We start from the raw sequence: 27706 nt of genomic DNA, 5'->3' as shown, positions 1-27706 counted from the left end.
TTTGCCCTCTTGCAGAGCCTTTTTGCAGAGGTTCTTTGCGATTTTTACTGCGGACTCTGCCTTCCCATTAGCTTTTGGGTGTCGTGGTGATGAAGTGACGTGCTCGAATTCCCATCCTGCAGCAAATTTTCGGAACTCAACTCCTGAGAATTGGGGTCCATTGTCTGAAATTACCCTATCTGGCTGTCCATAGCGGGCAAACTGAGCCTTGCAGCGTTTGATCGTTGTCTCTGCTGAGAGGTCGGGGAGGAGGTCGATCTCCCAAAAGTCTGAGTAATGATCGACTACCAGCAGAAAGTCTTTGCCACTGTGCTGGAAGAGATCTAGACTTACTATCTGCCAGGGGCGCATCGGTAGCTCGTGGGACATCATCGTCTCTCTCTGTTGCTCAATGGCATATTCATTGCAGATTGTGCATTTACTGACATAGTCTTTAATTTCACTCTGCATTCCTGGCCAATACAGTGTGTCATGTGCTTGTCTGTAACAGGCCTCACCTCCTATGTGACTTGAGTGCACGCGTGCCAACATCTCAGGGCGTAGAGACCGGGGAATAACGACTCTCTGACTCTTGAATATCACTCCGTTTTGAACACTGAGCTCCTCTTTGATTGGCCAATATTCTCTGACGGCTAAAGCAGTTTCTTCCCTGCAGTCGGGCCAGCCCATCAGAATCACAGACCTCAATGCCTGGAGTTGCCCGTCCCTGTCTGTGTGCTGTCTGATTTGTATAAAGCGCTGGTCCGTAACATTAAGGTAGTCAGCCTGGTTGATGTGTTCAACATCCACTTGCTCTGTTTGCAAGCTGCACACTGCGTGTTGTTCATGCATGGAGCGTGTGTGAGTGCCTGATGCAGTAGCCCTGCTGAGCGTGTCACTCACATACATCTCTGGCCCTGGCTTATACACCACCTTGAGGTTGTAGTTTTGTAGGGCCAGTAGCATGCTCTGCAGTCGTTTTGGGGCATTCAGGAGAGGCTTGCTGAATATAGCAATAAGGGGCTTGTGATCGGTCTCTGCGGTAATATTGTCGCGCCCGTACAGGTAGTGGTGGAAGCGTTGGCATGCAAACACAATGCTGAGGCACTCCTTCTCTATCTGGGCATAGTTCTGCTCTGTTGGGGTGAGTGCCCTAGAGGCGAATGCCACAGGCTGGCCCTCCTGCATGAGGCAACAGCCAAGTCCATACTGGCTTGAGTCACTCTGAATCGTGACAGGTTTTGACACATTGTAGTATCGCAGTACAGGTGTCTGGGTGACCAGTTGTTTTATTTCCCTCACCGCTGCGTCATGTTTTGGGAGCCAATGCCAGATGGTGTCCTTGTCCATGAGCCTCCTCAGTGGCTCACACACTTCAGAGAGCCGCGGTAGGAATTTGGCCAGGTAGGTGACGAATCCGACGAAGCGCTGCACTCCCTTCACGTCAGATGGGTGGGGCATTTCCAAGACAGCCTTCACTTTTTCAGGATCCGCCTTCAATCCGGTGGAGGACAAGATGTGCCCATGAAAGCGGACCTCTGGCACTTTAAACTGAAGCTTTTTTATGCTTAGCCTTAGCTTGACCTGTCTGCATCTGACCATCAGGGCCAGCAGCTTGGCGTCATGGTCACATTCTGCCTCCTCATCACTGTCCCCACAGCCCACTACGAGAATGTCATCTGCTATGGGTTCCACGCCACTAAGTCCCATCAACAGCTCATGCTGTTTCCGCTGATACACCTCTGGAGCCACGGAGACACCAAACGGAAGCTTCAACCACCTCTTCCTGCCCCAGGGTGTCCAAAAGGTGGTCATGTAGCTGCTGGGCTCGTCGAGCTTGCACTGCAGAAAGGCATCTCTGGCATCCACGAGCGTGAAGACTCTGGCCTTTGGGAGCTTGTAAAGAACATCCTCCAACGTGGGCATAATGTAATGTGAACGTCGCAGAGCCCGGTTGAGGTGTTTAGGATCAATGCATATCCGTAGCTTGTCTGGTTTCTTGACGATAACCATATTACTTATCCAGTCCGTAGGCTCGGTGACGGATATGATGTGGCCATCTGCTTCGTATTTGTCAAGCTGAGCCTTCGTAGCTGCTTTCATGGCCACTGGTACATTGCGGGGTGCACACTGGACAGGCTGGATTTCTGCGTCCAACTCAAAGTGGACTTCCCCAGGAACTGACTCGACCGGTGCGTTGAAGACATCATGGTACTTGCTTAGGAGTGTCTCCTTGCTCAGGGGCCCAGCCTGGACTTTGTCTATAATGTTAAGATCAGCTGGGATGGTGAAGTTAATAAGTCCAAGGCGCTCGCATGTAGAACCTGACAGTAATGGCTGTTGACTAGCCTCAACTATTTCAAACTCAAGGGTGTATTTCTGGCCACGTAAAACACACTCTGTCACAAACAGGCCTAAAGAGGTCATGAACTGGCCTGAATACAGTTTCAGCTTGGTGCTACTCTGTGTGAGTTTGTCTCTGGGCGCAAGCCTCCTTTTGTCTTTAAGGCTCATAACGTTGCATGTGGCCCCTGAATCTAGCTGGCATTGCTGTGGTTTATTATTAAGTAGCAGAGTGACAAACCACTTTTGTCCTTTTGCCCTCACTGCCCCTATGCACTCGCTAGCATATACATCCTCTGTGCTGTCGTTCCCTTCATCTGTGTTTGTTTCCATGGAGTGCACTTTACCCTCCTTTCTCTTGCTTTTCATGCAGACCCTTGCGAAGTGATTAGCTGTACCACAGGATTTGCATATTTTTCCATAGGCTGGGCAGTGTTCTTTTCCTCGTCCATGAGAAATGCCACAATATCGGCATGTATTGGGGTTGTCTACTGCAGAGTTGGCTGTAGTATTAGCATTAGCTGTGGCAAAGGGGAATTTCTTTACTGGCTGCCTGAATGTAGCATTTACATTGTCCGTATGTTGCCTTTCTAGCTCCATGGACCTCATCCGTGTATCAGTAAGCTCTGCTGCACGGCATGTCTCCACTGCCAAGGCCAGCGTCAGGTCACGTTCTCTCAGTAAACGTCTGCGGGTGCCCTCATCCGTTATGCCAAGCACAATCGTATCTCTGATCAGTTCATCTCTTAAAGCACCATAGTCACATGTAGCTGCCTTTTCCCTTAACCTAGTGACAAAGCTGTCAATGGACTCCCCGTCCTCCTGTTTGCAACGACCGAAAACATAACGCTCGTAGATGACGTTCTTTGCTGGCGTAAAGTAATGTTCAAGAGCATCAAGAATAGCTATAGCGTTACCTTGCTGTGCTGCTGTTAGGTTCAGGTTGTGTTTGTATACGTGTCGGCATTCAGTTCCCATTATAGTCCTCAAAGTGGCAGCCACTACCTCATCTTCCTTTTCCAGAAGTCCCGTTGCTAGCGCATAGTCCTCCCATTCACCTCTAAACGTATCCCAGTTCGTGCTCCAATCCCCGCTGAGCTTCATAACGGCGGGAGGGGGAATGTTCGCTGCCATGTCTAACCGGTGCTAACAACACTGAAGCTAACTAGCAAACTCACTCTAGCTTAAGGCCAATTCCGGGCGAAATTTTACACAAATAAGCATTTGTTTGTAAACCAGAGCAGGTGACTCTAATTTGCGGAAAGCATGGTTAGTTATCCGACTCTGACACCATGTTTGAATGCTAAATGACGAGACAGAGGCATTGATGCGAGTAACCAGTCTTGTTCAGTACATCACAACACATCCGGGTATCTCAAGCACCCCGGTAAAACACAAGAGTTGCAGTAATGAACATTTACCAACAGATGGCATCACTGTGCCATCTTACACCCATAACAGTGGCCATGAATTAAAGGATTCTTCCACCAACGCCTTTTGTACAGTCATTGATCAACAATCAAGACGTGCAACGTTTTGGTTCTGAAGCATGGATGAGAATGTATAAAAGACTTGCGGGCAGTGGGTTCAGAACAACAACAAAAAAACATATATATATATATATTACACACACCACCGCCGAAAAGTGCATTTTGGACACTGGAAGGGCAAAAGGGAATGTGCTCTGCAGAGGGAGAGCCCTTTCTGTGCACGTACCTGTCTCTATACGTAAACATTAATCTCCATCGTGACCAAAACTACTATTTTATCCCGTATGTTTGCACGATTTATAGTATGACAGCGCCAGAAGTTAGCTACTAACATCTAGCAGACATGTTACTTCAGCGTTAATCGTTGTGGTTAGGTTTAAAAATCACATTAAGAAGAGATGGCCAAGTTGATTTAGATGGAACACGTGAGCTGAATGCGGTAGCTCTGTAGTTAGCTAGCCTTAGCATAGTAAACTAGCACTGCCACTTACCCGGTGAAACTATAATGCTCTGTCTCTGCTGCTGCTGGCTGTTTGTGATACTTTCTAACCACGTTGTTGGTATGGACAGCATCCAATTTGAAAAGTAACGTTGTGCTGAAGCCCTCCTTCCATTGTTGATAGCCATGAAAGTTAAATGTCCCCCGCAGATTGACGAGTCGATGTCAAATTCGCCCGCACTTTTTAAAGCGTTTCATTTGCGTGGCCATTGAGAAAATCACATTTGCACAGCAAGCGTTGCTACAACCTGCTACCACACAAAGCTTGGTCCTCTTGATGAATAAAAATGCAATTGCTAGCTAGCTCTATCCATAATACTAACCCACACGGTTGTTTTGTTTACCCACGAGGACAGCGCATTCAGAAAGTATTCAGACCCTTTTTCTTTTCCCACATTTTGTTACGTTACAGCCGTATTCTAAAATGGATGAAATAAAATGTTTTCCGCATCAATCTACACACAATACCCCATAATGACATCACAATACCCCATAATGACAAAGCGAAACAGGCTTTGAAAGATTTTTTTGCAAATGAAAAATCAATAAATAACAGAAATACCTTATTTGGGTACATATTCAGACCCTTTGCTATGAGACTCGAAATTGAGCTCAGGTGCATCCTGTTTCCATTGATCATCCTTGAGATGTTTCTACAACTTGAGTGGAGTCCACCTGGGGTAAATTCAATACTTGGACATGATTTGGAAAGGCATATACCTATTTATATAAGGTCCCACAGTTGACAGTGCATGTCAGAGCAAAAGCCAAGCCATTTGGTAGAAGGAATTGTCCGTAGAGCGCCGAGACAGTAGTTGGTATAGTAATAATTTAGGCTAATAATATAACTCAATCTCTGCTTGCAAAAAAGACTGTTCAATGCATGGCTGAGCACGTAGGTCCATAGAATAGGCGAGCTATATCAGATACGTTTCTTGGCCTTTTAGAAAGATATTTAATGCTATTCTAGTACACTCTATATGACTGGACACATTAGAAGAATATTTGTCAAATCGAAAAAAGATCCTGGGTAGCCTAGTCTACTCTGCTAACAATGACAAACAGATCAATACAAATGACGTATCCTTAAAATAGGCCTACGAGAAGGGGAGACGCACAAATTTGTCAGTTATGTCTGAGTGTTGGAGTGTGCCCCTTGCCGTCTGTAAATAAATACATAACAAACTAGAAAATCATCAGCTTAATATTAGGAATTTGATGTATGACATTTACTTTAACTTTTTACTTTCACTCAAGTATGAATATTTAGTACTTTTTCCACCACTGACCAATGGTTTTTGAGTGAAACAATACAGTGTAGACAAGGTTATTCAGTAAAATAGTACATAGTGCTCCCTACAGCATACTGTAACCTTGAACTAGATGGTTTGTGATTCATTTATGCATTATTTGAATGTAGGAAATCTACTATAGGTTAAGTGCACTTACGTTGTGTAATTTAACGTGTGCACTCGTCTAATGTGAATGAATGTTGTCAATGCTTAGCTACTTGAGCTGTTGAAATGAGATAGTTGAAAAATGAAATATATTTTTTTTAGAATAAGAAAGTGCCAGAACTGTCAAGAAAATAACTTTTGTGTCCGTTTCTCTTTAATACTACTGGCCAACTCAGATTAAGTCTGAGGCTGGTAACATCAACAGTGAGGACAAACCAGCCTGCCTCTCTCCTTCCGCACTTGAGTCCAAGCCTACAGTCACTGGGTCCTGATTGTGACAGTGGAGCCCAGTTTACACTGCAGGATCCAGAGATGGCATCAGTGAAGCTGGAAGACAGCAGTCAAACACTGGAGCTGAATGTCAACATTAAAGATGAAGAAGAGGAGGAGAAGATTGGGACATCTGTTAGTCATGGTAAGAGCAGGTTCTATCTCTCTATGAGTTATCTTCATAAGCTAGACCTCCATAAGCTATCACCCAGTCTTGCTAGGTAGTATTCTGTAATTCTGACTCACACATGACCCCTGACATTCTATTGCTTGTGTATTTCATTCCAACTTCCCACTGTGCATGAAATGTTACAGTAGAACTGTTTCATGATGAACTGTTTCAGTGAGAAGGTAGATGTTACTTCATTCTACTGAGACTTGCATAGTTTGACACTAGTATTGTCAGAATTTGCTTGATTAAATTCCAGTTATTTCAGGAAGATCACTGAAATTACAATTCTCTTCAATGCCTTTCAAAGAGGAACATTTGAAATAGAAATTTGGTTTATTTGAATTGACTAATTAAAAATTGAAATTGACCCCAACCCTGGTAGTTACTAACCCTTGTGATAATGAGTGGAGGATGATATGGCATGTATACATTTGACATGAATATCACACCAACTGACTGGTTCTTCTGATGTTGTTCACACAGGAGACCATGTTGAGACATTATCTACATCCAGAGAGCAACAGCAGGAAGATCACAGAGCTAAGAAGTCTCACCACTGCCCACATTGTGAGGAGATTTTCCCATTTCTATCAAAGCTAAAAATACACCTACAAATACACACAGGAGAGAAGCCTTATTCCTGCACTGACTGTGGGACGCACTTCACAACATCAAAGGCTCTGACAGTTCATCAGAGAGTGCACACTGGAGAGAAGCCTTACTCCTGCTCTGACTGTGGGAAGAGTTTCTCAGGATTGGGTCACTTAAAAAGACACCAACGTATACACACAGGAGAGAAGCCTTACTCCTGCTCTGACTGTGGAAAGAGTTTCTCGCAACTGAGCAGCTTAAACTCGCACAAACATATACACACGGGAGAGAAGCCTTACTACTGCTCTGACTGTGGAAAATGCTTCACAGCATCATTTGAGTTAAAAGTTCATCAGAGGACACACACAGGAGAGAAGCCTTACTACTGCTCTGACTGTGGGATGAGTTTCTCTCAACAGAGTAGCTTAAAGTCACACCAACGTATACACACAGGAGAGAAGCCTTACTCCTGCTCTGATTGTGGGAAGAGTTTCTCTCATCAAAGCAGCTTAAAATCACACCAACATATACATAAAGCAGAGAAGCCTTACTCCTGCTCTGACTGTGGGAAGTACTTCACAACATCAGCTGAGCTAAAAGTTCACCAGAGAACACACACAGGAGAGAAGCCTTACTGCTGCTCTGACTGTGGGAAGAGTTTCTCTCAACAGAGCAACTTAAAAACACACCAACTTATACATACAGGAGAGAAACCTTTCTCATGCTCTGACTGTGTGAAGTGCTTCACAACATCATCTGAGCTAAAAGTTCACCGGAGAACACACACGGGAGAGAAGCCTTACTCCTGCTCTGACTGTGGGAAGAGTTTCTCTCAACAGAGCAACTTAATAACACACCAACGTATACATAAAGGAAAGAAGCCTCATCAGTTCTCTCAGGCCAGTTAAGATTAGTCACTCCATCACTTCATTCTCATCTCATAAAGGAAGTGGTAACAGTGAATTTGATAACATTACGAGAGAGTAACACACTGTTGTAATCCTATTGTTTCTCACTGTGAGAACTGTGCAGAGAAAAGGGAGCATTATAGAACATTAGCCTCTCTTTACTTTACTGATCAGTATTCACCTTGTCAGTTCCAGTGTGTTTTGTTAGCTTCTACTGTAAAGATATTGAGATTACCTTGGATTTGCCCTTATCGTTGAAAACCCTCTGAGAGATCTCTTGTTAAAACAATGGAGGGAGGTACTGCTTCCCTCTGCAGTTTTCTGTTGGAATGAGTTAGTAGACACAACATGCGTCAGATAGAGATGGTGTGATGATCAGTTTTCTGTGGGAATGAGTTAGTAGACACAACATGTGTCAGATAGAGATGGTGTGATGATCAGTTTTCTGTGGGAATGAGTTAGTAGACAACGTGTCAGATAGAGATGGTGTGATGATCAGTTTTCTGTGGGAATGAGATACAACATGTGTCAGATAGAGATGGTGTGATGATCAGTTTTCTGTGGGAATGAGTTAGTAGACACAACATGTGTCAGATAGAGATGGTGTGATGATCAGTTTTCTGTGGGAATGAGTTAGTAGACACATGTCAGATAGAGATGATGTGATGATCAGTTTTCACCTTTAGTTTGGGTGGATACTTTTATTCCTACTAAATGTTTTTTGTTTAATGATACACAGGTTATAAAACAAAGGGGTTTATTAAATTGTCTTTTAAAACTAGATTCACTATTTTAGTCATTGATGATTAATGTATTTGGATAACTGCAATGAATGTCATTGAATTACTACTGAAAAATAAATGTTCTACATACATTTTTGCTGGTCAACCTCTGGGTTATCTTTACAGAAAATACAATGTTTTTGTTGCCATTCAAAATATATTTACATGAATCTACTCAAAAAACATGTCAATACACCTTTACACATCACCACGGGGACAAGCCACTTTGCTAGCCACCAATATTTTTCTACAATGCATACAAATATATGGTAATCAGTATAAAGGACTTACATGTTTTCTTATGTAAAACCAGTTAAATAAAATTAAAAACGTATTTGTCTATTTTCATTTCCAATAGTTTTATAAGGTGCCACAGTCCACAGCATTACCACAACAATTCAAGAATGGCCCACTTACTATTGGGGAATTAGAATTCAAGAATTCTATTTAGCATTTTGGGACAAAGTAGCTCCCGTGTTTACACATGACAACACATATGTCACTTAATTCAGTGCTTCCTAGTTCCATGTATCAAACAGTTATTTCAGTTATACTAAAATCTGTCAAATCTGTAGGATCCCCTGCTGTTTACAAGGTGCACCTGTGTAATGATCATGCTGTTTAAATCAGCTTCAGGTGGATGGATTATCTTGGCAAAGGAGAAATGCTCACTAAAAGGGATGTAACCAAATTTGTGCACAAAAGTTAAGAGAAATAAGCTTTTTGTGCATGTAGAACATTTCTTAAAATGTTTACATGTTGCGCTTATATTTTTGTTCAGTATAGTCTGAACATGTAAACTTTTTTTTATGGAAAATAAATGCATGTTTCTGGTCGATGCACCTAGCTGCCTTGTTGACAACATAACAGAGAGGCAAAGATTACTGTTTGGAGGGCTCCTCCCTCCCTGCTTTTTGCACTCAGTGAGAGCACACAATTAAAAATGTTTTAAGTACTATTAATTTAACAAAATGATGAATATGCTTGGGTTGACTGCACAATGTTATTTCAATACGGTTCAATAAGGATAGAAGATAGAATAGTCAAACAGGGAGAAACCAAAATGGAGGTCTGGTGAGGTGACCAAACAATAGTGACACTACATGGAACATTCATTCTTGAACTGAGGTGGCCTTCCATCTTGCAAACCCTTTCATAAACCCCATTGTTAGAGTTTAATATACTGTATCCCCAGTACTATATTGAGCATCAGGCTGTCGAAACGCAGTTTGGTTATGTAAATAGTCTTGTAGAACTGTGGTATTGATGGTCCATTTGAGGGTGAGTCATTAATATGAATGTTCAGAGTGAAAGAGCTGTGAACTCTCCTGTGATGGCCCACGTCTACCACAACCTTTCCTATTGTGTTAGTAAGCACCACAGCATTTTAGGAAGCCAGTGTTCAAAATGTAAAAAATATATAAAAAAAATCAACAACCCCCCCTCCCAAAAAAAATCTGGAAAACATTGAAGAACCACAGCACAATGACATGAAGGTGGAAGAATGGCGCTGCTAAAATCAAACATTAATCTCCTGAGTACAAACCATCGAATCTTGAGTACATACCTAGTCCCCTGAATACAAACCTAGTAATCTTACATACAGGCCTTCAAATAGTGAACTACTCTTTTAATGGACTGGTAGGTGCTATGAAAGGGGTGTTTAAAAAAATGAAATCTTTGTATTTCCTTCATTAGTCCATTGTTATTACAATGCCAAAAATGTTGCATGTTTCCTGTTAGCAATCAAGTTTTCAAGATAGAGCACTTTCAGTACTGAGGAAAAAGTGTGATGATGCAAATGATACGCAAATGAGCAAAATGATAATTGCATCATCACACTTTTTGATCTGTACTGCAGTGTTTCTTAATCCTGGTGCAGGGGACCAAAGAGGTGCGTTTTTTTTTTTTTTTTGCCCCTAACACTCACACACTGGATTCAACTAAGCAACTCAAGCCTTTGAATTGAATAAGGTATGTGAGTGCGAGGGCAAAAACACACATGTACACCCCTTTGGGACCAGGATTGGGGAACACGGCTGTACTGAAAGTCCTCCATCTTCAGAACTTCACTGTTGACGTGTACATTATTTGGGATTGTATACAGGGTGATGAAACCAATGTGTACATTTGTCATTTTAATGAACTATCCCTTTAATTGGAGTTTCATTGGAGTTTCATTTAGTTAGAGATGGATTTGCTCTAAGCATGTGCTATAAATAAACATTATCTTAAGGAGGCTAGGCGAACCTAACGAGTGTGCTCTCATACTCCCTTAAAAGACCTTTGCTTAAAAAAAGAGAAAAAAGTCGGCAGCTGTATGTCCACTTTGAGACGCCATAGACCCCTTTCTGTGTTTACAAACATAGGTCACAAAATGGCATCATAATATATGCACATAATTCTTCCAAACTCTTTCGAATGGGAAGCATGCTTGCACCTTAGACAAACTGATGTGAAAAAATGATGTGTTACAAATGATTTCAGTAGTCCTACATTGTCACAAGTAAGGGTACAATGGGGGAATTGCTGACATAAAAAAAGCAACGTTTGGGGGAAAAAATGGTATGTAGATTAAGGTCACGCTTAGGTGAGTAAACTGTAAAGGGAAATTAATGGCTACAGTTACCCTGGTAGAAGATTATGGCATAGGGTTTCACACAGGTGTGTTAATCTAGTTTATCAGTTTTATTTAGAAATTATTTGGTAAGTAATACTTCAAAGCTAAGTCTAGTTGTCTTCTTTTAATTATTTTAATAAAATATGTGGGGGTGGAAATGGTGTTGCACATGTCACCATTAATATCAGCACTACCTGCACATTCATTTTCATTGTACTTTATTTGTGGATCCTTTTCCATACAATCCATGATGTACAATTGCACTAAATATTATTTGAATATTTAAAATCCCAGCAGTCTTTAAAAAGACATTCAGGAGCAAAAGGTTTTTAATAGTTGTTTTAAATTCATGAAACAAATTGGAATGTAAAAGAACGTTAAAGAACACTGGAATACAACATTTTACAACAATAACGTAACTAATTAATTCAGTGTAACATTGATGTGGCGACTCTCTTATGCTCTGCTATTGCACAATTCTAATTTGTATAAAGGTCAAAAATAAAGCGATCCCCAGTAAAATTGGAGCACTCATGAGCCCACCTCCTGCACTGCTCAGACCTAATCTAGTCCCTACTGAAATAGGGGGAGAGATGCCAATTTAAAAGCTCTCTCAAACGCTTAGCTAGCTATCTAGCTACATGACATAAAATGCTGTGTAAAATATCTACAAGGCTATGAAGTAACGTTAACTCTAAAGCGGTCAGTCACTAGTGCAAACATTTACAACTGCAATTAAGCTACGGTATCTTTTTAATGTATTTTACCTCAGACGATCTGGAAGGAAGGTTGTTAACTAGCACTCCTAGCAGCTTTTGCTGACGAGCTAGCATTTACTGCTAGTGAAGTTGCTAGCCAGCAAGTTAGAATAAACTAGTACTAACTGTGTCATTAACTGTGTTCGAATACTAACATACTGTATACTACATACTTAATGAGTGTATGCTACATACTATTAGTTCATTTTAGTATACTGTAAATGAACAGTATGCTCTCAGTTGAGCGTACTAGCTCTTCACATGTCTAGCTAGTTATAGCGTAACAAATTACTAGTTAGACATTTTACGACTTTGGGTGTGTTCTTAAATTAAATCTGGAGTGCCTGGGTGTGTTCTTAAATTCAACCTGGAGTGCCAGGGTGTGCTCTTAAATTCAATCTGGAGTGCCTGGGTGTGTTCTTAAATTCAATCTGGAGTGCCTGGGTGTGTTCTTAAATTCAATCTGGAGTGCCTGGGTGTGTTCTTAAATTCAACCTGGAGGGCCTGGGTGTGTTCTTAAATTCAACCTGGAGTGCCTGGGTGTGTTCTTAAATTCAATCTGGAGTGCCTGGGTGTGTTCTTAAATTCAATCTGGAGTGCCTGGGTGTGTTCTTAAATTCAACCTGGAGTGCCTGGGTGTGTTCTTAAATTCAATCTGGAGTGCCTGGGTGTGTTCTTAAATTCAACCTGGAGTGCCTGGGTGTGTTCTTAAATTCAATCTGGAGTGCCAGAGTGTGCTCCAAAATTCAGAGCATTGTCAGATTGTCCGTTTGTAAATTCAGAGCGCACATTAGACACTCGGGCTGAGGAATAGGGTTGATTTGAGCACTCTGACCTTACAACAGCATTCAAACACCCAAACTAACATTGGCTAGCTTGCTAGCTACTTCCAGACTCAAATGAGACCACTCTGACCATTTGACTCGCCCTAGCAGAGCTAGTTAAGCAGTTTTCATGTTATCCAGAGCGTTGGTGACTGTAACTGTGCTGCTGGCAACAATTTAATGACGCTTTTTTTGCGTTTACTGACACCGGCCATATTCAACGAGTGTTGAGCGCTCGTAAATTCATTATTCTGCGTTCTGGTACACTCAGATGAGAAAAATCAGGGTAGATAACTCTGAAATCGGTGTGGATAGCCCGAGCAAATTTATGAAAGAACCCGAATGTACATTGAGATTGCACAACGTCTATACCATTTAGCCCAGGGGTTAGTTACCCCCAAGTAGGGCGAGTTGCCCCCAACACACTCATCCACCATATTACAACTTTACAATTTTTTCCCCAAATGTTTCTCTCTAAACAAGTTATTATTTATCTTAAGGCTTTCCTACTTGTATGTTTTAAAAAACTATTATAGATCTAACTTAATTAATATATATCTACAACTTTTTTTTCCATAATATATATGTATTTTTTTTACCACAAAATAATTTGGTGTAAATATCTCCAAAAGTTGTGATGACACAAAGGAAATTGGGAAAATAATTTGGTGTGGTCCTAATGTGAAATATAGGGGGGGGGGGGGGGGGTGTTGAACAACTCTGGAGAGACCTGAAAATAACTGTGCAGCGACACTCCCCATCTAACCTAACAGAGCTTGAGAGGATGTTTCCCTCAATCCTGACCAGTCTCCCAGTCGCTGCCACTGAAAAACATCCCCACAGCATTCAGGCCATAGAGTTTAATCTTGGTTTCATCAGACCAGAGAATCTTGTCCTTTAGGTGCCTTTTGGCAAACTCCAAGCGTACTGTGATGTGACCATTTACTGTGGAGTGGCTTCCGTCTGGCCACTCTACCATAAAGGCCTGAATGGTGGAGTGCTGCAGCGATGGTTGTCCTTCTGGAAGGGTCTCCCATCTCAAGAGGAACTCTGGAGCTCTGTCAGACTGACAATCGGGTTCTTGGTCACCTCCCTGACCAAGGCCCTTCTCCCCCGATTGCTGAGTTTGGCCGAGTGGCCAGCTCTAGGAAGAATCTTGGTGGTTCTAAACTTCTTTAAGAATGATGGAAGCCACTGTGTTACTGGGGACCTTCAATGCTGCAGAAATGTTTTGGCACACTTCCCCAGATCTGCGCTGACACAATCCTGTCTCTGGGGGTCTATACGGACAATTCATTCGACCTCATGTCTTGGTTTTTGTCCAAGGAATTGAATTTACCACAGGTGGACTCCAATCAAGTTGTAGAATGATCTCAAGGATGATCAATGGAACAGGATGCACCTGAGTTCAATTTCGAGTCTCATAGCAAAGTGTCTGAATAATTATGTACATAAGGTATTTCTGTTTTATATTTTTTATACATTTGGAAAAAGGTCCAAAAACCTGTTTTCGCTTTGTCATTATGGGGTATTGTCTGCATATTTTATCAATTTTAGAATAAGGCTGTAAAGTAACAAAATGTGTAAAAAAAGGGGTCTGAATATTTTAAGAATACTCTGCAAGACATGGCAGAGCCAGGGTGAAATTAATCAAATTTGATTTGATTTGATTTGATTAGTTGTTGGCTTTTTTTCCAGGAAGCTCCGCGCATGCGCGCATCATTCTTCAGGATACGCCAGAATTGTGCAGTCGAGACGAAACTTCTGTTTCCGTTTCAAATATATTACTACTGGTATGTAATAGCACGTTTTAAGATCGAAAGAACATGTCATAACATGCTAGGTAACAAATACGTCAAGGTATTATCACGTTTGTTAAAGTTTTTTTTGTGCTATTTTTGGGTCAAACCGCGTGAGTGAACTTGATCACTTTTTTACAAGTTTATTTATTTCACCTTTATTTAACCAGGTTAAATAGGCAAGTTGAGAACACCTTTATTTAACCAGGTAGGCTAGTTGAGAACACCTTTATTTAACCAGGTAGGCTTGTTGAGAACACCTTTATTTAACCAGGTAGGCTAGTTGAGAACAAGTTCTCATTTACAATTGCGACCTGGCCAAGATAAAGCAAAGCAGTTCGACACATACAACGACACAGAGTTACACATGGAGTAAAACAAACATACAGTCAATAATACAGTATAAACAAGTCTATATAGGATGTGAGCAAATGAGGTGAGAAGGGAGGTAAAGGCAAAAAAAGGCCATAGTTAGATAGTTTGTGTTAGTCTGAGTGGATGTATATCATTTCGTCAAGGTAATTTCATAAAGGATACATTTCTTTGAGATTTCTGGGTTCGTTTTACATGTCGTTTTTGGTTTTGTGTAAAATGGCGGCTCCTATCAGGTCTGCGTCAACACACTTCAGTGTCGGCACTGAGGGTGGAGCAGAGAATTTCACGGTTGCACTACTGTTTTGAAGCTAAATGTAATGATTATCAGTTTTCTACATGTGTACTAATATTCAGAGACATTCAGTTGTTTCTGTCTATCTGTAAATGTTACTATGGTGTGAATGGAAATGCTATTGGTTTTTGATTTTAATAATACAGTGAAGACAAGGTTATTCAGGAAAATAGTACATAGTGCTGCCTAAAACATACCTTGTACTAAATGTTTTTGTTGTTGTAATTTATGCATTTATGTGAATTCAGGAAATCTACTATAGATTAAGTGCATTAACAGTTGTGTAGCCTAATATAAAGTGTATACTTTGTCTAGTGTGAATTAATTAATGTTTTGTCAATGCTTAGTTACCAGATCTATTGAAATGAGATCAGTTCTTGACTTGGACAGGAGCTCACTGGAGCTGAGTACCGTCACCTCAAATTTCTACTGTTTGAGCTCATGTTCCTCTTATAGAATATTAGCTTAACTGTGTTGTGGAGCTCCTGCACCTAAATATAAACAATATTTTTAAAGAATAAAGAAAGTGCCAGAACTGTCAAGAGTAACTTTTGTGTTCGTTTCTCTTTATTACTACAGGCCGACTCAGATTAAGTCTGGGGCTGGTAACATCAACAGTGAGGACAGACCCCAGCCTGCCTCTTATTGGGAATTTTCCAGTAAATGTGTGCACATTATACATCTTAGAGTAGTCAGCAGAATAAGTGCACTCTATATGTGTCTAGGTCATTAGGCACCATTAAACATGCACCTGTCTTGGGAGTGGGCATGTCTGTTTATTTTTGTACCATTGCTATGGCCTAATATTTACTGTTGCTATGGTTACACCACAAATGCCCTACATGCACCTGTCTTGGGAGTGGGCGTGTCTGTTTATTTTTGTACCAATGCTATGGCCTAATATTTACTGTTGCTATGGTTACGCCACAAATGGAATCTATGCCCTAATGTGAAACCAAGCTAAAATTAGTGCAAGGCAATAAGATAAGGGTGGGTAAATGCCAGAGGGGATGAAACATTAACATAAAGAGGAGTTACTATGTGTGTGAGGTAAGGAGGAAAACTGTATAAAAAAGTTTGTGCCAAGGCTGGAAAGACATTGACTGAATATTTCCACGACACTCTCTCCTTCCACACTGAGTCCAAACCTACAGTCACTGGGTCCTGATTGTGACAGTGGAGCCCATTTTGCACTGCAGGATCCAGAGATGGCATCAGTGAAGCTGGAAGACTGCAGTCAAACACTGGAACTGAATGCCAACATTAAAAATGAAGAAGTGGAGGAGAAGATTGGGAAATCTGTTTCTCATGGTAAGAGCAGGTTCTAAGTTTGTGTTTTTCATTCCAACTTCCCACTGTGCATGAAAGGTTGCTGTAGAACTGTTTCATGATGAACTGTTTCTATGAGAAGGTAGATGTTATTTCATGCTACTGCCTAGGGATGCAAGATATATCGGTGAACATATCGGATGTGTAGTTTAACGCCGATGTGCAAAACCGATGTCAAAGCTGACGTGTGTAACGGATGTGAAACGGCTAGCTTAGTTAGCGGTGCGCGCTAAATAGCGTTTCAATCGGTGACGTCACTTGCTCTGAGACCTTGAAGTAGTAGTTCCCCTTGCTCTGCAAGGGGAACCCATCGCTTTTGTGGAGCGATGGGTAACGATGCTTCGTGGGTGTCAGTTGTTGATGTGTGCAGAGGGTCCCTGGTTCGCGCCCGGGTATGGGCGAGGGGACGGTCTAAAGTTATACTGTTACACGTGCATACAAATGTATTTATATAGCCCTCCTTACATCAGCTAATATATCAAAGTACTGTACAGAAACTCAGCCTAAAACCCCAAACAGCAAGCAATGCAGGTGTAGAAGCACGGTGGCTAGGAAAAACTCCCTAGAAAGGCCATTACCAAGGAAGAAACCTAGAGAGGAACCAGGCTATGAGGGGTGGCCAGTCCTCTTCTGGCTGTGCCGGGTGGAGATTATAACAGAACATGGCCAAGATGTTCAAATGTTCATAAATGACCAGCATGGTCAAATAATAATAATCACAGTAGTTGTCGAGGGTGCAACAAGTCAGCACCTCAGGACTAAATGTCAGTTGGCTTTTCATAGCCGATAATTGAAAGTATCTCTACTGCTCCTGTTGTCTCTAGAGAGTTGAAAACAGCAGGTCTGGGAAGGTAGCATGTCCGGTGAACAGGTCAGGGTTCCATAGCCGCAGTTGAACCGCAGGCAGTTGAACAGTTGAAACTAAACTGGAGCAGCAGCACGGCCAGGTGGACTGGGGACAGCAAGAAGTCATCATGCCAGGTATTTCCGAGGCATGGTCCTAGGGCTCAGGTCCTCCGAGAGAGAGAAAGAAAGAGGGAATTAGAGAGAGCATACTTAAGTTCACACAGGACACCGGATAAGACAGGAGAAACACTCTAGATATAACAGACTGACCCTAGCCCCCGACACATAAACTACTGCAGCATAAATACTGGAGGCTGAGACAGGGGTCAGGAGACACTGTGGCCCCACCCGATGATACCCCCGGACAGGGCCAAACAGGCAGGATATAACCACCCACATTGCCGAAAGCACAGCCCCCACACCCCTAGAGGGATATCAACCACCAACTTACCATCCTGAGACAAGGTCGAGTATAGCTCACAAAGATCTCCGCCACGGCACAACCCAAGGGGGGACGCCAACCCAGACAGGAAGACCACATCAGCGACTCAACACACTCAAGTAATGCACCCCTCCTAAGGATGGCATGGAAGAGCACCAGTAAGCCAGTGACTCAGCCCCTGTAATTAGAGTTAGAGGTTAGAGGCAGAGAATCCCTGTGGAGAGAGGGAAACCGGCCAGGGCAAGGGCGGTTCACCTTCACAGTCCTGGGCCAGACTACACTCATTCATATGACCTACTGAAGAGATGAGTCTTCAGTAAAGACTTAAAGGTTGAGACCGAGTCTGCAAGTCTCTCACATGGGTAGGCAGACCATTCCACAAAAATAGAGATCTATAGGAGAAAGCCCTGCCTCCAACCTATATAACGTAGGTACAGGACGTAATGAACTCACGTGAAATTTTGCGCTACAACACAGCATTCCTAACTTAGCCCACTATGTCTGCTGTGTGGATCGAGCAGTCATTTGAAAGAGTAAGGACATTTCAGTGAAACAAAGGCGAAATCCATTAAAGCCAAGATAATGGAATTCATTGCCCTTGACAATCAACCGTTATCTGCGGTGGGTGATGTTGGCTTTCGCCGACTGGTCAAGCACCGGTCAACACAACCAAGTGCGCTAATTTTCCGATGTTGCCCTACCGGAGTTACACAGTAATATTGTCACTGCTATTAGCTTCACGACATACATACTATGGAACGCCGTTTGGGTCTTTGCGTGTCAAAAAAGACACAGTTGCACTGTCAAAGCTGTACAAAAAAAGGTCTGCAAACAAGCAAACACCGGCCACGAACTATGTATTTACAATACCACGTTGGTAATAAAGCATCATTTGTTCGAACGCAACTTTTGGGGTAGCTAGCTTTAGCCTGGTACCTTAGCTAGCACAAATACAACCAGCCAATGACCAGTAGAAACTGCAGTAATTTTAATTATTCTTAGCAATGATTTAGGAATCATTGTAAGTATTAGCTAGGTTGCCACTTGATGTTCGCCTATTGAAAATGAACTTCAGTTCATGAAAATAAATAGCTAGCCAGCTACTTAACCCTGTTGCCGAAAGTTTCCGTTATAAGCAGCCAACTAGCTTCATCTGGCTAGTGAGGCTCGACTGGACCGGGTTATGTGTTGTGAAGCTAGCCACAATAAGCTAGCCACAATTAGGCACAAAAGTGGAATTTGCCGTTGGTCTTCAAAATAAAAGTATGTCATTTACAGTGATGCCAATGAATACAAATAGTAGAATTATGCCAAAGTCCACTATTGTGGCTAGCAACTGAAACAGATTATGTCGGTTTGCTATGTTTTTGGGGAAGAACATTGTTTGCATCCATTAGCTTTTTTTTAATGACCAGCACTGTAGGTGTACGAGACAACTAGCATCATAGCATATGTAGTGATGAATCGTTGACATATGAAATACAAGTGAGAGTGTAATCAATGTGTAATAACTAAGTAAACGTGTAAAATTAATATGTGACGGGAAGTCATATTCAGGTCCTGATTGGTCAACAAGCTTATTTGACACGTCAAAAAGTGTTATTTGACATGTATATTTTTCGACACGCAAAGACCCAAACGGCGTTCCATAGAAATCCTGGTTGAGAATGAAACGACTGAACAAATGAACGAAACAGCACAGCAAGTAAGTGAAATAACTAGGTTTTGATTATGTTGTACTGGTAATGGGGACATATGTAAATGTCAACAAAATAACTTTTTGGTGTGTGTGTCCGTAACCTTTATTTAACTAGGCAAGTCGGTTAAGAACAAATTATTTTTTACAATAACGGCCCGGACTACGCTGGGCCAATTGTGCGCCGCCCTATGGGACTCCCAATCACAGCCGGTTGTGATACAGCCGAGAATCAAACCAGGGTTTGTAGTGAAGTCTCTAGCACTGAGATGCAGTGCCTTAGACCGCTGCGCCACTCGGGAGCCCCTTGAAGTGTTGAAGGTCCCCAAGAACACAGTGGCCTCCATCATTCATTCTTTAAATTTGTATTTTATTTGTTCCTAGTAGGACAATCAACAATTACAGAAATACAATTGATTGTTTTATTCCCCCCCCCCCCAACACAAAGACAGACAAAAACATATACCAACCAGACAAATAAATAACAAGTTAACGTTGATGTCAACTTTGTGAACAGAGTGCCCCATGGTGGCGGTGGGGTTATGGTATGGGCAGGCATTTATTTTCAGCAAACTTAACATGTGTACATTTTTGTATGAACATAAGATTCAACAACTGAGACATAAAGTGAACAAGTTCCACAGACGTGATTAACAGAAATTGAATAATGTGTCCCTGAACAAAAGGGGGTGGGGGGGTCAAAATCAAAAGTGGCCACCAGCTGCATTAAGTACTGCAGTGTATCTCCTCCTCATGGACTGCACCTGATTTCTAGGACACATCTGCACATTTCTTGAGCTCTGAAGTGCTCGTGTGCAATAACTTAATAATAAATAATTCACCTTTGCATTCCTTCCAAACAATGCAATTTTAAAAAAAACTTCTGCAAAGGGTAATGTTTACAAATATTAGTCCACTCTGTTCATAACAGATTTTAGTTTTGGGAACAGAAAACTGTTTTGAGTCATTCATTAAGTTATGTAAATTCAAGAAATCTACTATAGGTTAAGTTTAGTTACGTTGTGTAGCGTGTACTTTTGTCTAATTTGAATTAATTCATGTTTTGTTGTCAATGCTTACCTACCTGACCTATTGAAATGAGATGGACAGGAGCTCACTGGAGCTGAGGACCAGCACCTCAATGTTCTACTGCTTCAGCTCATGTTCCTCTTATAGAAAAATAGCTCAACAGTATTGTGTATCTGAATAATAACAGTACTGGCACCCATAATGAGTACATACACCTATTTCAGTCCAAGTAAGGCACTGAATTTGATAATTGAACAAGAAGAAATAGAATATATTTTAATTGAGAATAAAGAAAGTGCCAGAACTGTCAAGACAATGAACTTTTTGTGTCTGTTTCACATTGTTACCTCAGGACGACTAGAATTAAGTCTGAGGCCGGTAACATCAATTGTGAGGACAAACCCAGCCTGCCCCTCTCCTTCCACACTATGTCCAAACCTACATTCACTGGGTCTTGATTGTGACAGTGGAGCCCAGTTTGCACTGCAGGATCCAGAGATGGCATCAGTGAAGCTGGAAGACTGGAAGATTGGGAAATGTGTTTCTCATGGTAAGAACAGGTTCTATCTATCCAAGTTTGTTATTCATTCCAACTTCCCACTGTGCTTGAAAATGTGCAGTAGAACTGTTTCACGATGAACTGTTTCAATGAGAAGGTAGATGTTATTTCATGCTACTGAGACTTGCATGGTTTAACACCATTATTGCCAGCATTTGTTTTATTCACTGGGCTATCTGGAGTGATCAGATAGGAGACTGAAGAAGTGAAGTAGACAAACTGCTGGTGTTTTTAAAGTTCTATGATTGAATTTATTTTAATTTTTTAAATGTACATTTATTTATTATTTACATTGACATCCTACATCCTGCCAAACCCGGACGATGCTGGGCCAATTGTGCACTGCCCTATGGGACTTCCAATCATGTGATACAGCCTTGTTACCAACCCTTGTGATAGTGAGTGGAAGATGATGTGACTCATAATTTTAACGACTTTAAGAAAGGTTTTATTCTCTTTTGTTTTGTACAGCCTATTGATATGAATAAATATGTCACCTGGTACAGCAGAAGAGGACTGGCCACCTCTTTTAGCATGGTTCCTCTCTACGTTTCTTCCTAGGTTCCTGCTTGCTAGGGAGTTTTTTGTGTGACCACTTTGCATCTACATCTGCATTGCTTGCTCTTTGGGGATTGAGGCTGGGTTACTGTAAAGATCTTTGTGACAACTTCTGATGTAATAAGGGCTACATAAATACATGTGATTGACATGTATATCACATCAACTGACTGGTTCTTCTGATGTTGTTCATACAGGAGACCACGTTGAGACATTCTCTACATCCAGAGAGCAACAGCAGGAAGATCACAGAGCTAAGAGGTCTCACCACTGCCCACATTGTGAGGAGATTTTCCCATTTCTATCAAAGCTAAAAATACACCTAAAAATACACACAATAGAGAATCGGTATTCCTGTACTGACAGTAGGAAGAATTTCACAACATCAAAGGCTCTGACAGTTCATCAGAGAGTGCTTACAGGAGAGAAGCCGTATTCCTGCTCTGACTGTGTAAAATGCTTCACAACATCAACTGAGCTAAAAGTTCACCAGAGAACACACACAGGAGAGAAGCCTTACTCCTGCTCTGATTGTGGAAAGAGTTTCTCTCAACTAGGCACCTTAAAACACCATGAACGTATACACACGGGAGAGAAGCCTTACTCCTGCTCTGACTGTGGAAAGAGTTTCTCTGTACTGGAACACTTGAAAGCACATGAACGTATACATACAGGTGAGAAGCCTTACTCCTGCTCCGATTGTGTTAAATGCTTCACAACATCAACTGGGCTAAAAGTTCATCAGAGAACACATACAGGAGAGAAGCCTTACTCCTGCTCTGATTGTGTAAAATGCTTCACAACATCATCTAGGCTAAAAGTTCATAAGAGAACCCATACAGGAGAGAAGCCTTACTTCTGCTCTGACTGTGCTGTGAGTTTCTCTCTACTGAGCCACTTAAAACGACATGCACATATACACACAGGAGAAAAGCCATACTCCTGCTCTGACTGTGGAACGAGTTTCTCTCTACTGAGCCATTTAAAACGACATACACATATACACACAGGAGAGAAGCCTTACTCCTGCTCTGAATGTGGAAAGAGTTTCTCTGTACTGGGTCACTTAAAAAGACACCGACATGTACATACGGGAGAGAAGCCTTATTCCTGCTCTGACTGTGTAAAATGCTTCACAACATCAACTGAGCTAAAAGTTCATCAGAGAACACACAAAGGAGAGAAGCCTTACTCTTGCTCTGATTGTGAAAAATGCTTCACAACATCAACTGGGCTAAAAGTTCATCAGAGAAAACACACAGGAGAGAAGCCTTACTCCTGCTCTGATTGTGTAAAATTCTTCACAACATCAACTGGGCTAAAAGTTCATCAGAGAACACACACAGGAGAGAAGCCTTACTCCTGCTCTGACTGTGGAAAGGGTCTCTCTCGAATGGGCCAGTTAAGAAGACACCAACGTAAACATAAAGGAAATAGGCCGTACCACTGATCTGACTAGAAAATGTTTTAAAACAACAGCTGAGCTAAAAGTTAATCAAAGAACACACAGGAGAGAAGCCTGACTCTTGCTCTGATTTTGTTAAATGCTTCACAACATCAACTGGGCTAAAAGTTCATCAGAGAACACACACAGGAGAGAAGCCTGGGCAATGTAAAAACACACCAACAGATACACACTTAAGAGAAGCCTTATCACTTCACTGACTGTGATAATATATTCTACAGACTGGGCCATTTAAAAAGACACCAATGTATACATAAAGGAGAGAAGCCTCATCAGTTCTCTCAGACCAGCTAAGATTAATCACGCCACTTAATTCTCATCTCATTAAGTAATTGGCAACGTTGAATTGGCTCAAATAAAGAAAGTGTAGAACACTCTATTGTAATCCTATTGTTTCTCACTGTGAGAGAAGTGTGCAGAGGAAAGGGGGCGTTTATAGAATGTTAGCCTCTCTTTACTTTACTGATCAGTGTGCACCTTGTCGGTTTTGGTGAGTTTTGTTAGCTTCTACTGTAAAGATATTGAGCTGACCTTGGATTTGCCCTTAAGGTTGAATATCCTCTGTGAGGCGTCTCACAATGGAGTGGTTGACTGGGTGGTACTGCTTCACTCTGCAGTTTTCTGTGGGAATGAGCTAGTAGACACAACATACACTGAGTGTACAAAACATTAAGGACACCTGTTCTTTCCATGACATAGACTGACCAGGTGAACCCAGGTGAAAGCGATCATCCTTAATGATGTAGTTTTTGTGTATTTATTATGGATCCCCATTAGCTTTCAGCAAAAAACAAGAAACTGCGGTTGCAATGGGCTAAGGAATGAAAACACTGGACACTAGACAATTGGAAAAGTATTGCCTGGTCTGATGAATCCCTGTTCCTGCTGTTTCATGCTGATGGGAGGACTGGGGTATGGAGGAAACCACGAGGACATACATCCAGTGGTGGAAAATGTACCTTACTGTCAGACTGAGTGAAAGTAATGATACCTTAATAGAAAATGACTCAATTAAAAGTGAAAGTCACCCATTAAAATACTACTGGAGTAAAAGTATTTGTTTGTAAATATACTTAAGTATCAATAGTAAAAGTATGAATAATTTCAAATTCCTGAAATTAAGCAAACCAGATGGCACAACTGTGTTGTTTTTTATAACACGGATAGCCAGGGGCTCACTCCAACACTCAGACATAATTTACAAACGAAGCATTTGTGTTAAGTGAGTCCGCCAGATCAGAGGCAGTAGGGATGACAAGAGATGTTCTCTGTTTAGAGAGTCCACCAGATCAGTGGCAGTAGGGAGGACCAGGGATGTTCTCTGTTTAGTGAGTCCACCAGATCAGAGGCAGTAGGGAGGACCAGAGATGTTCTCTGTTTAGTGAGTGCACCAGATCAGAGGTAGTAGGGAGGACCAGAGATGTTCTCTGTTTAGTGAGTCCACCAGATCAGAGGCAGTAGGGAGGACCAGAGATGTTCTCTGTTTAGTGAGTCCACCAGATCAGAGGCAGTAGGGATGACCAGGGATGTTCTCTGTTTAGTGAGTCTGCCAGATCAGAGGCAGTAGGGATGACCAGGGATGTTCTCTGTTTAGTGAATCCCCCAGATCAGAGGCAGTAGGGATGACCAGGGATGTTCTGTTTAATGAGTCCACCAGATCAGAGGCAGTAGGGAGGACCAGGGATGTTCTCTGTTTAGTGAGTCCACCAGATCAGAGGCAGTAGGGAGGACCAGAGATGTTCTCTTGATTAGAGAGTCCGCCAGATCAGAGGCAGTAGGGATGACCAGAGATGTTCTCTGTTTAGAGCGTCCGCCAGATCAGAGGCAGTAGGGAGGACCAGAGATGTTCTCTTTATTAGTGAGTCTGCCAGATCAGAGGCAGTAGGGAGGACCAGAGATGTTCTCTTGATTAGTGAGTCTGCCAGATCAGAGGCAGTAGGGAGGACCAGAGATGTTCTCTTGATTAGTGAGTCTGCCAGATCAGAGGCAGTAGGGAGGACCAGATATGTTCTCTGTTTAGAGAGTCCACCAGATCAGAGGCAGTAGGGAGGACCAGAGATGTTATCTGTTTAGTGAGTCCGCCAGATCAGAGGCAGTAGGGAGGACCAGGGATGTTATCTGTTTAGTGAGTCCACCAGATCAGAGGCAGTAGGGAGGACCAGGGATGTTATCTGTTTAGTGAGTCCACCAGATCAGAGGCAGTAGGGAGGACCAGGGATGTTATCTTGATTAGAGAGTCCACCAGATCAGAGGCAGTAGGGATGACCAGGGATGTTCTCTGTTTAGTGAGTCCGCCAGATCAGAGGCAGTAGGGATGACCAGGGATGTTCTCTTGATTAGAGAGTCCACCAGATCAGAGGCAGTAGGGATGACCAGGGATGTTCTCTTGATTAGTACGTGAACTGGACCATTTTATTTCCTGTTCTAATCGTAAAAACGTACTTTTGGTTGTCAGGGAAAATGTATGTAGTAAACGGCACATTCTTTTCTTTCGGAATGTAGTGAAATAAAAGTAATTGTCAAAAATATAAATAGTAAAGTGCAGATACCCCCCCAAAAACTACTAAAGTAGTTCTTTAAAGGTTTTTTTGCTTAAGTACATTACACCACTGTATGCATCCATGACTTGTGTCAGCATTGCAGGCTGGTGGTGTGATGGTTGGGGTGTGTTTTCAGGACACACATTGGGGCCCTTGATAAAAGTTGAACAAGATTTGAATGCCACAGGATATCTAAACATCATTGCCAATCAGGTGCATCCCTTCATGGCAGCAGTGTATCCATCTGCAAATAGATTTCTTCAGCAGGATTACGCCACAAGGCTGGTCCAGGAATGGTTCCAAGAACATGACAGTGAATTCAGTTTACTGCAGTGGCCTGAAGAGTCACCAGATCTCAATCCAATTGTGCATCTGTGGGAGGAGATGGAACGAGCTATTCGGAGTAGATATCATTTCCCAGCCAACTTGACACAATGGTGGGAAGCATTGGAGTCAACAAGGGCCAGCATCCCTGTGGAATGCTCTCAACACTTTGGACAGTCCATGTCCTGATGCATTGAGGCTGTTCTCTCCTATCTGTGTGTGTCAGAAAAGATGGTCTGATGATCAGTTTTTAGCATTAATTTGAGTGAATTGTTTTATATTACTAAACAACTTTTATTTAATGATAAACAGCCTATGAATCGACTACTTGTGTTTATTAATTTGTATTTTAATACTAGATTCATTATTGTAGTCATTGATGATGAATGTATTTGAATAACTGTGTTGAAGTTAATTGATCTGGCAGGTAGAAATGAGTAAAAATAAAGAAAAACCCTTGACTGAGTGGGTGTGTCTCTTGTACATATCCAGAAGTGGACCTAGAAGTTTGTCCTTAATTATCTTCTACATATCTATTGGGAGCCCGTCTGGACCTGCCTTTTTACCTCCCTTCATATTGAAAATAGATGTTTCAACACAATCCAATTCCTTTTCCAGATCCAATTTAGTGTCTTCTGACAGAGGGAAAATCAAAACCTGATTAGTTAAGTTCTCAGGAGATTCAAAGTTGTAAAATGTATAATTTGCCCCATAATACCTTGTTGTGATATTTCACATAACTAGTATGTGCTTTGAAAGCCTCCCATCTGGTAGTCGCTGACGTTTGGTCAGTGTTCAATGTAAAATAAACATCTATATGCACTACAACATAATGTAAGACGTCTGGGTCCTGTAACCATCTGGGATGCAAACGCCATCTAGGAGGATCCTTTTACTAGTTTTGTATCCCTATAGAATAATGACAGGTGAAAGGTCACTCAGAACAATACTATCATATCCACTTCCTGCTACATTGGGAAGCAGTGAGCAAGAAACTAAAAAAGTAATCTATAGGAGAATGATTTAAATGTCGATGAGTAACGTGATTACTCCCTTTTCCTCGGGTTCTGAATCCTCCGAGGTTCACATAGATTAAAGTCCGTAAAGAAATGCTGTAATTTCTTTCTACTTTGCGAATGGAAAGTGTCTAACCAGAAGAGTGATCTAGAGGAGGACCAATTAAAATCCCCTGCCATTTGGAAGGGAGGTTATCAATAGAAATGGGATCATCATCATCATCAGGACCATAAACATTAACCAGATGAAGATGCTCATTCAAAGAGGTTCCTGTGTCAATATATATCTACCAGATGTATCAGTTATAATATTATCCACTTGAAACAGAACCGATTAGTGAATTAAAACGATAACACCATGAGAATGAGAGGAGAAACAGGATGCTATTACTTGCCCTTGCCATCTCCTGTGTACTTTAAGTAGCACATCCTTCAACAAGTGAGTTTCTTGTAGGAACACAATAGACGAATGAAGTTGTTTAAGCCCAGTAATCACCTGTTTAAGCTTGGATAGTTTACAAACTCCACAGACATTCCACAAAGTAAATTTCAGTTTTGCATTTGAAGTCATTTAACCAAAGATGTAAACATGGAATAAGCTATAGCATAAAGGAATATCTAAAATATATTTAGTAACTACAAGGACCTCATTAATATTTTGTAGTGAGAAAAATATGTAAAGATCTGTTGGAACAAACAAAAATAAATCTATGCTAACAACAGGTAAACACTGAACCCCATTC

At 41.7% G+C, this 27706-nt stretch overlaps 4 protein-coding genes and 2 long non-coding RNA genes across 25 annotated transcripts in view; 2 read left to right on the top strand and 4 right to left on the bottom strand.

Moving 5' to 3' along the window:
- LOC110510710 (zinc finger protein 883-like) overlaps positions 1–27706 on the bottom strand; it is a 586683-nt gene that overhangs the window by 129013 nt on the left and 429964 nt on the right. The window lies entirely within an intron of this gene.
- The window catches only part of LOC110517120 (gastrula zinc finger protein XlCGF17.1), a 422438-nt gene that overhangs the window by 41831 nt on the left and 352901 nt on the right, over positions 1–27706 (top strand). For 9 of the 11 annotated variants that reach the window (XM_036951155.1, XM_036951143.1, XM_036951151.1 and 6 more), the window contains one exon: positions 20854–21004. In XM_036951155.1, coding sequence (XP_036807050.1) covers positions 20854–21004 — 151 coding nt within the window. Of the gene's footprint in view, positions 1–5944; positions 6184–14856; positions 16471–20853; positions 21005–27706 lie in introns of those variants that run through there. The other 2 variants (XM_036951140.1, XM_036951141.1) reach the window with 2 other exon arrangements.
- LOC110513970 (gastrula zinc finger protein XlCGF17.1-like) overlaps positions 1–27706 on the bottom strand; it is a 241069-nt gene that overhangs the window by 92372 nt on the left and 120991 nt on the right. The gene's annotated exons all lie outside the window — the stretch shown is intronic.
- LOC110495587 (zinc finger protein OZF) overlaps positions 1–27706 on the bottom strand; it is a 110828-nt gene that overhangs the window by 26592 nt on the left and 56530 nt on the right. The gene's annotated exons all lie outside the window — the stretch shown is intronic.
- Positions 17255–18972, bottom strand: LOC118941025. The gene is made up of 3 exons (XR_005037316.1): positions 18886–18972; positions 17786–17954; positions 17255–17502 (listed from the first exon to the last, which is right to left on the bottom strand). It is a non-coding gene; the product is annotated as an uncharacterized LOC118941025 (long non-coding RNA).
- On the top strand, positions 21026–24046 carry LOC118941028. The gene is made up of 3 exons (XR_005037319.1): positions 21026–21051; positions 21816–21899; positions 23861–24046. It is a non-coding gene; the product is annotated as an uncharacterized LOC118941028 (long non-coding RNA).

This window comes from Oncorhynchus mykiss, chromosome 18 (genome assembly GCF_013265735.2).
Source record: "Oncorhynchus mykiss isolate Arlee chromosome 18, USDA_OmykA_1.1, whole genome shotgun sequence".
Classification (NCBI taxonomy): Eukaryota; Metazoa; Chordata; class Actinopteri; order Salmoniformes; family Salmonidae; genus Oncorhynchus; species Oncorhynchus mykiss.
The sequence above is the reverse complement of the archived record's forward strand: the minus strand, read 5'-3'. Positions and strand labels throughout refer to the sequence as shown.